General features: G+C 37.8%; 1 protein-coding gene across 4 annotated transcripts in view; it reads left to right on the top strand.

Annotated features, from left to right (window-relative positions):
* CEP126 (centrosomal protein 126) overlaps positions 1-14,143 on the top strand; it is a 68,464-nt gene extending 54,321 nt beyond the window's left edge. For 3 of the 4 annotated variants that reach the window (XM_027772481.1, XM_027772480.1, XM_027772479.1), the window contains 5 exons: positions 2,958-3,024; positions 4,678-4,887; positions 9,176-9,240; positions 12,456-12,562; positions 13,931-13,952. In XM_027772481.1, coding sequence (XP_027628282.1) covers positions 2,958-3,024; positions 4,678-4,887; positions 9,176-9,240; positions 12,456-12,533 — 420 coding nt within the window. In that variant the 3' untranslated portion in view covers positions 12,534-12,562; positions 13,931-13,952. Of the gene's footprint in view, positions 1-2,957; positions 3,025-4,677; positions 4,888-9,175; positions 9,241-12,455; positions 12,563-13,930 lie in introns of all 4 variants that reach the window. The other variant, XM_027772482.1, reaches the window with a different exon arrangement.
* The last annotated feature ends 643 nt before the right edge of the window (positions 14,144-14,786 follow it).

Here is a 14,786-nt window from a genome sequence, read left to right as displayed (position 1 = left end):
GGTATCTACCATTATTCCCTTTACTTCTATACTACTGAGTCCTTTTATGATGAATTTGTAAGTTGAGGGTCCCATCATTTGTAAAGTATAGAAAATGTTGATTTTCATGTACATAAGATAATTAATGGAGAAAACAATAGACCATGATCTAACCTTATCAGCAAATCAAGTCATTTAATCACATATTTATGTCCTATTATCAATGTATTCTTAATGCCTAAAAACAAACATTGTACTTAATTGCAAACATAATTTCCTGATGACAAATAATCAGTCCTTCCTTTTTAAATTTCATATTGTTTCCATGAAACATCTCGAAATCTATAAAATGAACACTTTTTGCCTATTTTTAATTTTACTAATATATTGTAGATTAAAAAAAGATACAGTGGGACCAGTAGATGGCATAATGGCTATGTTGCTGGACTCCCACGTAGTCGACTGTGGTTTGAGTCCTGGACCCAGTGGCTTAACACTCATGCCAGGTGCTGGGCAGGGGTGCACGCGTGCCCAAGATCCCAAGAGGAGAATGGAGGAGAAGGGGTTGCAGCATGGCCATCCTCCCTGGGGGGTGATTTCTCGCTCTCTGTCTCTCTCTCTCTCTCTGTGTGTCTGACAAGCGTATGCACCCTAGAGCAAAAACCTCTCAAAAAAAAAAAAAAAAAGACATAGTTTTTGGGACAAGCAGGTGTCATAATGGTTATGTCACTGGACTTCCATGTAGTCAACCATGGTTTGAGTCCTGGACCCAGTGGCTTAACACTCATGCCAGGTGCTGGGTAGGTGTGCACGCGTGCCCAAGATCCCAAGGGGAGAATGAAGTAAAAGGGACTGCAACGTCGCCATCTCCCCTGGGGGTGATTTCTCACTGCCTCTCTGTCTCTCTGGCAAGTGCACATGGCCTATAGGAAAAAATCTCTCTAAAAGAAAATAATAATAATATGTAGTTTTTGTAACCCAGAAAATTAACAAACTAAATTTTAAATGTCTCTTATTATTGCACTCTCTAAATTTATTTTATTATTTTTAGAGAGAGATTTTTGCTGTAGGGTATGTGCAGTCATCAGAGAGACGCAGAGAGGCAGAAAGGCAGAGGGGGATGGCCATGCCACAATCCCCTCTCCTCCATTTTCCTGCCAGGATTTTGGTCATGCACCTGCATGCAGCCAGTGTGAGTTTCAAGCCTCCAGGTCTGGAATTCAGACTGCAGTCGGCCATGTGGGAGTCCAGTGATATAACCACTACACCATCTGCTTGTTTCTCTAAATTCATTTTCATTTTTCTGGGTCTTATTCTGTTTTTGTAACTCTGCAAAACTTTTTTTTTAAACTTTGCTAATGGGCACATATGCTCTTAGACAAAGAGAAAGCAAGCATCCCAATGGGGAATGATTATGCTATAAGCCCTTATTCTGCATTTCATTCAGGATTTAGAGCACATACATACACCCATCATGTTTTTCAAACCACAAGGTTGGGGATTTGAACTCCATAGTGGCCATGTGGGATCCATCCACCTTAACCAGCATGCCACCAACCGGCCTGCTGCTCCTTTGCATTCTATCCTTTTTTTTTTTTTGTTTGTTTTGTTTTTTTTTTTAGAGAGAGATTTTTGCTATGTGCTCACCAGAGAGAAAGAGAGAAATCACCCCCCGGGAGGATGGCCATGGTGCAATCCCTTCTCGCCTTCTCGTCCACTCTCTTCTCAGGATTTTGGGCACGCATGCATACACACACACCTGGCTTGAGTTTTAAGTCGCCAGATCAACTATGTGGGAGTCCATCAATGTAACCATTACACCATCTGCAGGTCCTATATCTTCTCATCTTTAGAGTTCATATTTGTCCTTCTTTCCAGAAGCCTCACTTCCACTTTAACATACAAATCTTCCATTCATACATAGATACATATCTTCCAAAGTGTTGCTTGCCTTAGAAAAGGTCATTTTTCCTGAATCAAAATCAAGTTTTGAAGTTTACATTTTTCATCCCTATTTTGTTTTGGTTTATTCCGGAACCTAAGCAAGAGCCTTTGTCACCTTCTGTTAGAAAATCTATTTTATGATATTCGATTTCCCAGCCCACCACTTCTATGTGGAGATAATCTGAGAGAAATGAAAGATTGAAAAAGCACAGTTGCCAGTTTGTATACCAGGGTTTCAGTCCAGAGACTCTCCTGTCTGTAATGGAGATCAGGCAAGACTGAAAACTATTGAGAAGAGCTGTTGCAAAAATCCATGTCAGTTACTATTCAGATCAGACTAAACAAAAGCTAAGTATAGTCACAGCCAGGATGCTTTATCTGAGAGAAGACAATCATTAAAGTGAAAGAGAATGGAAATAAAGAAAGGAAGTAGACCATATTCAGAGAAGGAGCATTGGTATCTCTTAGATAGTGTTAAATGGATGCACTTACTGCCAGTGCTCTCAGATTTCCCTTTCCCAGGTTCTGTGCAGCATTGGGTAGCTATTTCTGTTTTAAGATTTATAATCTAACATAATTACCTATCTGGCGGTAGCCAAGGTCAGAGGCTTTTGGCTGATAGTTGTGCTTCACTCCTGTAATGATAAACCACCTAGATTATAAACCTTAGGATAATTTCTTACCTTTCCTTTAATTAGCACTTTTGATTGCCACCTTTACTTTCTCTCTTCCAAATAACTAAGACAACAGTGCAACCAGAAACTTTTTCAATAGATAGAAAATATTTTTTATTATATGATACCATAGAAAGTTCTTATTCCAGTAATCTTTGATTTCTACCCACCCCTCCAAAATATAGACATAAATCATAAATATATATATACATACATACACACACATATATATAAAAGTTACATGAACAATGATAGCTGAAATATATATATAGTAGTTAAAGATTTCTTTTAAAAATTAATGTATATATCATAAGTTTTAAATATGGAATTATGTTCTTACTTAATACCCTATTTTTACAGAATTTTGTCCAGATAAGTCCAGGTGAGCCAAAACGAACTACAAGAGGTCATTGTAATACTGAAGAAGGTACGTTTAAGTTTAAATCTTTTCTTCTGACCTTTGTTCCCAGGGATTCTTTTTTTCTTAAATTCATTCTCAGGTACATACTTATCATGTGATTGGCAAACTACGTTTTAGGACCTGAACTCTCATTACCCCTGCACATTCAGGTCGCTGTCAGTTTTCCTTTCTTCTAAATAATATATTGAACATCATTCTACATCAAACTATTTCTTAGTTTTTCATTTATTTCTGTAAGATAGATTCCTTATGGTATCTGCCATATAATTGCTATCTAATAAGTTATTGCTGACTGAAACTCTGTGTATTAAATGAATACTAGCCCAAAGGAAATAAGCATTGAGATGGCTTTTTTTGGGGGGGGGTTGTTTCATTTTGTTTTTTGGTTTGTTTTTGGTTTTTTGTTTGTTTGTTTTTTTGCCATAGGGCTTATGTGCTCACTGGAGAGAGATAGAGAGACAGAGAGACAGAGATGGAAAGTAAGAAATTACCCCCCAAGGGGGATGGCCATGCCACAGTCCCTTCTCCATTCTTCTCGGGATCTTGGGCACATACGTTCACATGCCCCGTGTGAGGTTAAGCTGGCAGATCCAGGACTAGAACCATGATCAACTATGTGGGAGTCCAAAAACATAACCATTATGTCAACTGCTGGTCCCACCAAAGCATTCTCATGAAAAGTCTTACCATTCAAAGTTCTCTCAGTGATGTATGTCAGCTTGAGGTAGAATCACTTCTATTTGGTTATATGATAGGCAGATAAATGGTCTTATGTCAGCTTTGATTTTTATATCTTTTAATGACAATTAATGACATTGTTTTATTGGTGAATTATTTCGTCATATTCTTTTCCCATAGATACTAGGGCCTAGGGATTATTCCTTAAATTTAAATATCCTTGGAATTTGCTTAAATGGACTGTGGAAAGTGAAACTTCCAATGAATTCTTTTATAAACAGTGAACTAATTTATTTTTAAAAAAAATTTTTTTTAACTTTACTTATTCATCCTTTTTTTCTTTTTTTTTTTTTTTTTTTGTAATTTGATCAGAGAGAGACAGAAAAAGTGAGAAACCAAGCCAGTAGGTCTGGGGCTCAAACCATTGCTGGTCATGTGGGAGTGTCCAGTGCCTTAACCACCATGCCACCTGCTGGTCCCAACAATGAAACAACTTATTGAGTCATCTTTCCTGTCTTTCAAGTCTTTGGTCTTTGATGTTCTTATATGTAATTGTGTCTGTTTCTAAACTGTTGGTTCAGTTCAGCTGATTATCTAGCTTTTTAATCTTTGGTTAAATTACTTTTTCTTATTATTTTATTTAAAATTCATTTTAACTACTATCATAAAGGCAATCTCCTTCATCTTTGTGCTACCTATGAATAATAAAAATGCAACAGAAAAAGTATTTAAATGTTTTTTTATGTTTGGTGAAACTAAGAATTACCTCACTGCTATCATTTTTAATATCTTTTTTAAAATTAGGGATGGGAAAATGCCAGAAATAAAGGATTTCTGATTAGTAAACTACAAAATGACAGAACATTTACTGAGTTTTGGTTTGTGAAACGAATACATACAGTATATGTCAGTTAGGTATGTGTGAGGGCTGATTCCAAAGACAAAGAGGAATCAAGAATAATTCACATAAAATTTCTATAGTTTCAGATAGTACTTCTGAGTTTTTAATGGCTGAAAACCTCACGAAGGCTTCAATGTCTGAAGATGAAATTCTAACTGTCATAAATAGCAAACAACTACAGAAACCAAATCTAGTTTTAAATGAGACCCAGCAATTTAACATATGTGCGTTATCAGCTGAAGAACAGAAGATCCTTCAATCTCTTAATCATCTCAATGAAAGATTACACTGTAAGTAATGCTCACTGTACATTTTATGAGAAATGTTATTTTGTACTAGACAATGTTAATTTGAAATTTAATTTAATTTAAAATTTGAAAAGGAAAATACAAAATATATCCAGACTTATCAGCTATATAATTGAATATATAACAGTTGAGAACATATTTGACTATTACATACTATCTCAAATATACCATATTATTTATGATATCATTTATGATGATGTCAATTCTTTGCATCATTAACTATCTTTTAGGAATGTATCAATGTTTTAGCAATGGGCAGGCTAGATATCTATAGTGACCATCAAAATAACCATAAATTCTTTTTTCTTTTTAAAATAATTATTTACTTATCATCATTGTTATTTTTTAAATTTGCTACAGGGCATGTGAGCTCACCAGAAAGAGAGAGAAAGTAAGAAAGCAAGCCACCAGGTCTGGGCCTTGAACGGCAGCCAGCCATGTGGGAATCCAGTCCCTCAATCACCACACCACCTGCTGGCCCCACAATCATAAATTCTTGATTAAGTACCTCAAAAAACTTAAATAATAATAATGAGCTGATAAGAATATAAGAATGTTTTTTGGGGGTGGGGAGAGGTTTTTTTGCCATAGGGCGCGTGCGCTCGCCAGACAGACAGAGAGAGACAGAGAGACAGAAAGCAAGAAATCATTCCCCGAGGGGGATGGACACACCGCAATCCCTTCTCCTCCATTCTCCTCTCAGGATCTTGGGCACACACACACACATGCCCGGCGTGAGTTTTGAACCACCGGGTCCGGGATGAGAACTGCAGTCCACTACGTGGGAGGCCAGCGACATAGCCATTACGCTAACTGCTGGTCCCCAAGAATATAAGAAATTCTTAAACTAAATATAGATAAGAACCTATAAAGGGAGTGTTGTAGCTTACTTTTGTCCTGAGACAAAAAGTTGAGCTTTTCTTTTTAGGCTCACAGAAAAAGAGGAACAGGGACCAGCAGATGGCATAATGGTTATGTCACATACTCTTACATAGTCATCCACAGTTCCAGTCCCGCACACAGCAGCTTGAAACTAATGCCAGATTTGTGTGTATGCATAGCCAAAATCCCGAGAGGAGAATGGAAGAGAAGGAATTGTGGCCTGGCCATCTCCCCTATGGGATGATTTCTCATTTTCTGTCTCTATCTCTTCAGGAAGCAAATGCACCCTATAGCAAAAATCTCTCTTACAGAAAAAAAAAAAAAAGAAAAGAAAAGAAAAGGAAAGAAAAGGAACAAGAGACACAACCCAGAACCTACTGAAGATGCATAGTCTCATAGAAGATCTTCCCACAATAAAGCTGGACCACCCAAAGAGCTATTGCCTACACATACACACACACACACACACACACACACACACACAGAAGAGGGGCTGGGGTGGAGTAACAAAACAAAGTTTGCCTTGGGGCCAGCAGGTGGCATGATGGCCACCTGGACTCCCACATGGCTGACCACTGTTTGAGTCCCAGACCCAATGGCTTGAAACTCACACTGGGAACATGTGTGTGCATGCGTACCCAGAATCCTGAGAGGAGAATGGAGGGGAAGGGATTGTAGTGTAACCATCCTCGCTGGGGGATGAATTCTTGATTTCTGTCACTCTGTCTTTCTGGTGAGTGCACATACCCTATAGCAAAAATCTAAATAAAAAAAAAATTTTAAAGCTCACATTTCTTAAAATAATAATAATAAATAAAGTTAAATAAAATAATTCTTAAAAAAAAGGGGGGGTGATGAGGGTAGCAGGTGGCATGGTGGCTAAAGGTGCTGGATTCCCACATGGCCGACCATGGTTCTAGTCCTGGCCCTGGTAACTTGCTTTCTCACTTTCCTTCTCTTTCTCTCTCTCTCTCTGATCAAACTGGAAATAAACAATAATAATAAATAAAGTTAAATAAAATAATTCTTAAAGAAAAAAAAAGCTTGCATTTCTTGAATTTCAATATTGAGTAGATAAAGGAGAAAAAAAAGTCATCCTCAAGAATTTAGAACCGAGGCCAGTGGGTGGTATGGTGGTTAAGCCAGCTGGACTACGGTTGACCACTATTCAAGTCCTGGTCCTGGCAGCTTTCTCTCTTTCCTTCTCTCTCTCTGGCTCTCTCTGGTCAACCTCAAAAAAAAAAAAAGAAAAGAAAAATAAGGACAAGGAATAAAATGAAATAAAATAATTCTTATTAAAAAAATAATTTAGGGACCAACAGTGGCATAATGGCTATGTTGTTGGACACCCATGTAGTCAGCCGCGGTTCAAGACCTGGACCCGGTCGCTTAAACTCATGCTGGGCATGTGTTTGTGCATGCCCAAGATCCTAAGAGGAGGGTGGAGGAGAATGGATTGTGGCGTGGCCATCACCCCTGGGGAGGTGATTTCTTGCTTTCTGTCTCTCTGTCTGTCTTTGTCTTTCTGGTGAATGCACATGCCCTATAGCAAAAAAAAAAAAAAAAAAGAAGGAAAAAAAAACCTCTCCAAAAAATAATACATGGGCCAGCCTATGGCATGGAGGTCAAGGTGGCTGGATCCTACAAGACTGGCTGAGGGGGTTGAGTCCCAGACCTGGTGGCTTGAAAAACATGGCAGACATCTGTGCATGCATGCCCAAAATCCCAAAAGGGAGGAGAAATGTCAGAGAAGGCATTGTGGTGTAACCATGCCCAATGCAGGATGATTTTTTGCTTTCTCACTTTCTGTCTCATTCTGTCTCTCTCTAGTAAGTACCTGCACTCTCTAGCAAAAAAAAAAAAAAATTAATGCATATATGTTTTACATCCTCTCTATATATGTTAATTCCAAATTAAAATAAAATAATACAATAATATATTAATAAAAGATACAGAACAGGCAGGCTCCATGATCTGATGGTTAAGACAGCTGGATCCCACACGAATCACTGTGCATTTCGAGTCCCAGACCTGACAATTTGAGAAACATGCCAAGTGGTTATGTATATGCATGCCCAACATCCCCAAAAGAAGGAGAGATGGAGGAGCAGGGACTGTAGTGTAGCCATTTTCCATGAGGAATGCTTTCTCTGTTCCCTTTCTCTGTGTCTGTCTGGTGAGTGCCTGAGTCTTCTCACAAAAAAAAAAAGAGAGAGAGAGAGAGAGAGAAAGAGAGGGATATATATTAGATATAACATTGTTATGTAGACAAAGGATTTTAAAAAACCTCAAATCAATAACTTTAAGGATTTATTAAATTTATATTTATTTAATATCATTTTTAATCTTACCAGAGAGGTAGAGAAAAGGGAAAGTGAGGGGACCAACAGGTGGCATGGTGGTTAAGGTGCTGGACATTCCCACATGCTGACCATGGTTCGAGTCACAAACCTGGTGGCTTGCTTTCTCACTTTCTGTCTCTGTCTCTTTCTGGTCAAATTAAAATAAATGATTGAATAAATAAAATTAAATAATTATTTAAAAGGGAAAGAAAAAAAGAGAGGGAAAGTGAGAAAGCAGGGTGGGACTGATCTGGAACTTGAATAATAGTAAGCCATGTGGGAGTCCAGTGCACCAACCACCACACCACCTGCTGGCCCCAATTTTGAGGATTTTTTTTTTTTTGGAGAGGTTTTTGCTACAGGGCGCATGCACTCTCCAGACAGACAGATAGAGACAGAAAGTGAGAAATCACCCCCCAGGGGGGATGGCCACACTGCAGTCCCTTTTCCTCCATTCTCCTCTCGGGATCTTGGGCACGCATTCACACACACCTGGCATGAGTTGTAAGCCACCAGGTCCAGGATTTGAACTGCGGTTAACTATATGGGAGTTCAGCAACATAGCCATTATGCTAACTGCTGGTCCCTAATTTTGAGGATTTTAAATTTTCCATTAGATGTTTCTATATATTTAAATGCTTCATATAAAAGATTCAGCCTGGGACCAGCTAAATGGCGTGGTTAAGGGAGCTGTATCCCACATGGCCCACTGCATGGTTCAAGTGTTGGGCCCTGAAGCTTCTAAATCATGCCGGGCAAGTGCTTGTGCTTGCCCAAAATCCTCAGAGGAGACTGGAGGATGAGGGATTGCAGTGTGACCATCCCTCCAGGGGGTGATTTCTTTCTTTATCTCGCACATGGGAGAACATGCATCCTATAGCAACAACAAAAATGTGTAAGGACCATTTCTAGGGTCAAAAAAAAAAAAAGATATCTTACTCAATTTTGAATATTTTCATACATCAGAATTTAATATTTGATTCTTTAATCATCTTTTTCAGTGTACATAACTAAGTTATTTTTGTATCATGATATAATTATTTCAGATGTACAAGAAACCATTTGCCAAAATTCATCCATCAAAAATACTTTACAAATAATACCACTTCTGGTAAGTATTTGAAGACATATTGTTTTATTGTTTTAGGAAGCTTTATGATTTTATGTACATAACAAAACAGGTAAGAACACTATTGATAGTAACTTTTTGTGAAATTGGTTTTTAGAGAGCTTTTTCCCCCAAACAACTTTTTATTATATGACTTTTTGTAGAATCAAGCAAATATTCTGTCATATCCTTTAAAAAGAGTCAGAATATAAAGATATTGGGAGCATTTTATCAGCAGAAACAGATATTACCGTACCAATCTGCAAATAATTTTAGATATGTAGCCTAATTGAAAAATTGCTGGGGCCAGCAGGTGTCATGGTTGTTAAGATGCTGGCTTCCCACATGAGCAACCACAGTTTGAGTCCTGAATCTAGCAACTTGTTTTCTCGTTTTCTCTCTTTGGTGAGTTTGTATGCCCTTCAGCAAATTAAAAATAGTAAGAAATTGGGACCAGCAGTTAGCCTAATGGCTATGTCGCTGGACTCCCACGTAGTCGACCGCGGTTCGAGTCCCAGACCCGGTGGCTTAAACTCACGCCGGGTGCGTGTGTGTGCATGCCCAGGATCCCAAGAGGAGAATGGAGGAGAAGGGATTGCGGCGTGGCCATCTTCCTGAGGAGTAATTTCTCACTTTCTGTCTCTCTGTCTCTCTCTGTCTGGCGAGCGCACGTGCCCTATAGCAAAAACCTCTCAAAAAAAAAAAAAAAGAAATTAATTAATTTAATTAAATAAATAATTCTTTAGAAAAAGAAAAATTGCTAAGTATGCATTGGGTAGTAATCCCTGCCCTAGTTCATATCTCTCCCATGTCTTGAGAGTTCAGGACTGGTCATTACTGTTTTGAGTATTTTTTTTGTTTATTGCCTTGACACTGGATTCTGATAAAGATATACTTGTATAGGGACCAGCAGTTAGCGTAATGGCTATGTTGCTGGACTCCCATGTAGTGGACTGCGGTTTGAGTCCCGGACCCAGCAGCTTAAACTCACGCCAGGCGCATGTGCATGCATGCCCAAGATCCCAAGAGGAGAATGGAGGAGAAGGGACTGCAGTGTGGCCATCCCCCCTGGGGCTGATTTCTCGCTTTCTGTCTCTCTGTCTCTGTCTTTCTGGTGAGCACACGCGCCCTATAGCAAAAACCTCTCAAAAAAAAAAAAAAAGTTCACTTGTATATAAAAAAACAATCACTACATTCAGGACTTTGCAGTCTAACAGGGAGAGAAACATAGTGCTAGATAGTATGCATAAATAACTCTAATACAGTATAAGATAAAACTATATTAGGTACAGTTTTATGAAACCATAGAAGGAAGAAGTCACATCTAACTGGAGGTGATCAAGTGAGATTCAAGTCTATAAAATGGATATCTTCAAACTAAGATACTACCTGTACTGTCACAATTCTCAATTTAGCTGTTCAATAAAGAAATGTTTTGTTAGAGAATTAATTGGATGCTTGCCAAATTGTTTTCATGACATCTCTTCAGTTCTGGCCCAGGCATTGAACTGTGAATAGCAATGTGGGAGTCCAGCACCCCAACCACCATGGCGCCTGCAGACCCCTTGTTGTCTCTCTCTCTCTCTCTCTGTTTCTCCTGTGTCCTATAGCAAATTTTAAAATAATAATGGTAAATAAAATTAAATAATTTTTATAAAGGAAAGTAAATTGCAGACATCATAGTTCTTACCCCCAAAATAATTCAGCATACACGTTCTCCTCAGAACAGACATTCTCCTACGTAACAATCTCATTTTCATACCCAAGAAATTTAATCTTGACACATTATATCAAATTCATACCATATGCGGTGTTCACCAATTATCTATCCTTCGTGGCTATTTTATTTCTCTGATCCAACCTAGGATCCTTTACCACCACCCCAACACATGTACGTTTTGAGGAGAGGCTTATTTTATTTTGTTGTTCTTTGCACTTCTTTTCCCCTACAATGCTATATGCAGCATGAATTTTTGATAAATCATTTTTAAAATTATTTTGAAACATTTAAAGCCATTTAAGTCATTTAAAAACAGTATCTGGAAAAAACTATAATAATTTCTTTTTTTTTTTTTTTTTTTGGAGAGGTTTTTGCTATAGGGCACGTGTGCTCACCAGACAGACAGAGAGAGAGAAAGAGAGACAGAAAGCAAGAAGTCACCCCCCCCAGGGGGGATGGCCATGCCACAATCCCTTCTCCTCCATTCTCCTCTCAGGATCTTGGGCACGTACGCACATGAGCCCGGCGTGAGTTTAAGCCACCAGGTCCGGGACTCAAACCACGGTTGACTCCATGGGAATCCAGCAACATAACCATTACACTAACTGCTGGTTCCCGAACTGTAATGAATTTCTAATGGTGGAATTTCAGACATGTTAACACTTGCGTATAAAAATATTTTGAGGCAAGGGAGCCACCACAGTATCTCTTGTAGCATAGGTAATGAGCTATCTTACCATTGCTTAGAGCAAGTGCCAAGAGAGGCATGGGTTATAGAATGGCATACCACTACAGGGAACCAGCAGTTGGCATAATGGCTATATCACTGAACTCCCATGTAGTCGACCGTGGTTCAAATCCCAGACCAGGTGGCTTAAACTCACACAAGGCGTATGTGCGTGCATGCCCAAAATCCCAAGAGGAGAATGGAGGAGAAGGGATTGCGGCGTAGCCATCCCCCTTGAGGGGTGACTTCTCACCCTGTCTTTCTATCTCCTTGTCTCTCTATATCTTTCTGGCAAATGCATGTGCCCTATAGCAAAAACCTCCCCCCCCCAAAAAAAAAGAATGGTATACAACACCAGAATAAAAAATGTGGTTTGCCAGTTCATATATACTTCCCCAAAAAAGAATTAGCAGAACGATTATCATATATGCACAACATAATATAATGTTGTGTTGAAGAAAATGAATATGTCTGTCTACATATGTGGTTTCACAATTATACCCTATATTCAGCTGTGAAAAACCATAATATATCCCACAAGACAAAAAGAATTTAAAAAATAAGACGAGGTGTAAGTCTGAGATTTCAGAAAAATTAAAAAATCAACTGCAGTCCAATTTCTCATATTCCTTATTGGGCACTCATAATCACCTTAATAATAGCATTTACCCCATAGAATATCTGTGAGGGTTATATGTGATAATTATATATGTAAAGCACTTAAAATAATGCCCGTAACATCTGCTCTCTCATCTCCTCTCTCCTACTTAGGCTTCAGGACTTAATTCTATCACATTCTTCTGGGCAGGCCTTTTCAACCCAGTCTTTGTCCTGCCCAAAATTCAGTAGACGTTGGCTGAGTCTTTGCCATGCATCAGGTACCCTGCTAAGGTTGGGACTTAAAAGAGGAAATGTAGCTTTTTTTTTTTTTTTTTCCCAATAAGGTGCATCTGCTCACTAGAAAGAGAGACACAGGAAGACAGTGAGAGGGAATGTGAGACATCACCCCCCAGCCCCCCAGAGGGGATGGCCACACTGCAATCTCTTCTCCTCCATTCTCCTCCTGGGATTTTGGGCACACACACACATGCACCTGGCAGGAATTTCAAGCTTCCAGGTCTGGAACTCAGAGCACAGTCGGCCAAGTGGGAGTCCAGCACCTTAATCACACCACCTGCTGACCCATGTAGCATGTATTTTAATAGAGTCAACATAATACAGTATAATAGGCTTACTCTGTGCTCCTCAAGGTAACTCTCATTATTTAGATTATGATTTTCATTATAAAAATTATGAATTTTAAAAGCATAATATTCAGTTTAGAGTATCTTGTTTACTTTTTAATATAAAATGAATTTAATAAAATTTTAACAATTATTCTACCAAACAACTTTTTTTTTTGTTTTTAGGTCTTTGTCATAGGGCATGTGTGCTTTTCAGAAAGACAGAGAGAGAGAGAAATTGAGAAATCACCTCCCAGGGTGGGTGACCATGCCACAATCCCTTGCCTTCCATTCTCTTCTCTGGATTTTCAGCACACACACACACACACACACACACACACACACACACATATGCCTAGCATGATTTTCAAGTTGCCAAGTCTGCCACTTAAATCAAACCTGCTATTTGAATCAAGTCCACTACTTTAACCATGGTCAGCCATGTGGGAATCCTGCACTTTAACCATCATGCACCTGCTGCCCCCAAGTAAACTTTTTTTAGCACTGAAAATGTTAGTTAAGCTGTTTCAGGTGTTATAGCAATCCCAGCTGCTTCCTATGGAAAACAAAATTATTAAATGTTGGCCATTTACACAGCTAATTTATTTTAAAAGTTCCTCTTTTTTTTAAAGAATTGTTTTTTATTTAATTTTATTTATTCATTTATTTTAATTTGACTAGAGACACACAGAGAGAGAGAGAAGGAAAGTGAGAAAGCAAGCTGCCAAGTTTGGGACTCAAACCATGGTCAGCCATGTGGGAGTGTCTAGCGCCTTAGCTACCACACCACCTGCTGATCCCAAAAAGTACCTCTTAAGCATGTATCACCAATAATAAAAAGTGAGGAGCATAAATTATTATAATTAGTATGATGCCTTATATAACATGGTACTCGGTTTTGTTGGGATTTATGGATATTATATGAGAATTTGAATTATGAATTTAATCTTATTAAAATCTGTTATCTACCTGTCAAAGTCTATGCATACTGCAATAAAAGAATATTCTAAAACTATGTTACAGACCAACCAACCAAGGGCCAAACTATCTCGTGATGTTGGATCCAGATTGCAAAGAAAATACTGATGAAGTGTAACAGTAACTATTAAATGGAATCATTATTTTTGAGAATCTCCTGTAAATATATTATTATATTTCTCTATTTATTACTGGTTTAAAACATGATAGCCATAAAATAAAGGTAAACCATAACAACTAATTGAGATGAATTGACTGTTTTACATTTATGCTACAAATTGTACTTTTATTATGTATTTTATTGATAAATACATTTTTAATGAATGGGAATACTTTACTGTTTTCAGTGAGCATGCAATTATACATAAATTCATTCTATTTAAAAATAAAAGAGGATATTTTATTACTCCAATTATGTATAAGCTATAGTTGTGAAGCTTTGTTTTCTGAAATTCCTAGTACTATTAAAGTTTTGAATAGTAGTATAAAAACTTAATGATAGATAATTTAAATACTAATATCCCACATAAATAGTAAAACTATTTGTTTAAGACTTTGCAAGGAGCGCTATACTTTGAAGATGTTACCAATGGATTTTGTTTTCAACTCTGCATGTTCAGAAATTAATGTTATCAGTTTGATACAGGAATGGTTAGTCTCTAAAAAACTGACAACATGAGCATAACACAAGGGACCAAATAGTAAAAATAAAAAATAAATTGAATCACAGTTGGATTATTTGAGTTGCCTGATTAGTTTGTTCTTCTCCCAATAAGAATGCCTATTTGGGAAATCAGATTTGTATCAGAAGTTTACTTCCTGAACTGTAAAAAGCAAGGTAAAAAATTCACATAATCTTAACATGTTTTTTATACAATTCTATAGTCTCATATGTCCTTTT

The sequence above is a fragment of the Tupaia chinensis genome, unplaced genomic scaffold (assembly GCF_000334495.1).
Source record: "Tupaia chinensis unplaced genomic scaffold, TupChi_1.0 Scaffold000276_2, whole genome shotgun sequence".
Lineage (NCBI taxonomy): Eukaryota > Metazoa > Chordata > Mammalia > Scandentia > Tupaiidae > Tupaia > Tupaia belangeri.
Note: the sequence above shows the minus strand (reverse complement) of the source record. Positions and strands in the feature narration are given on the sequence as shown.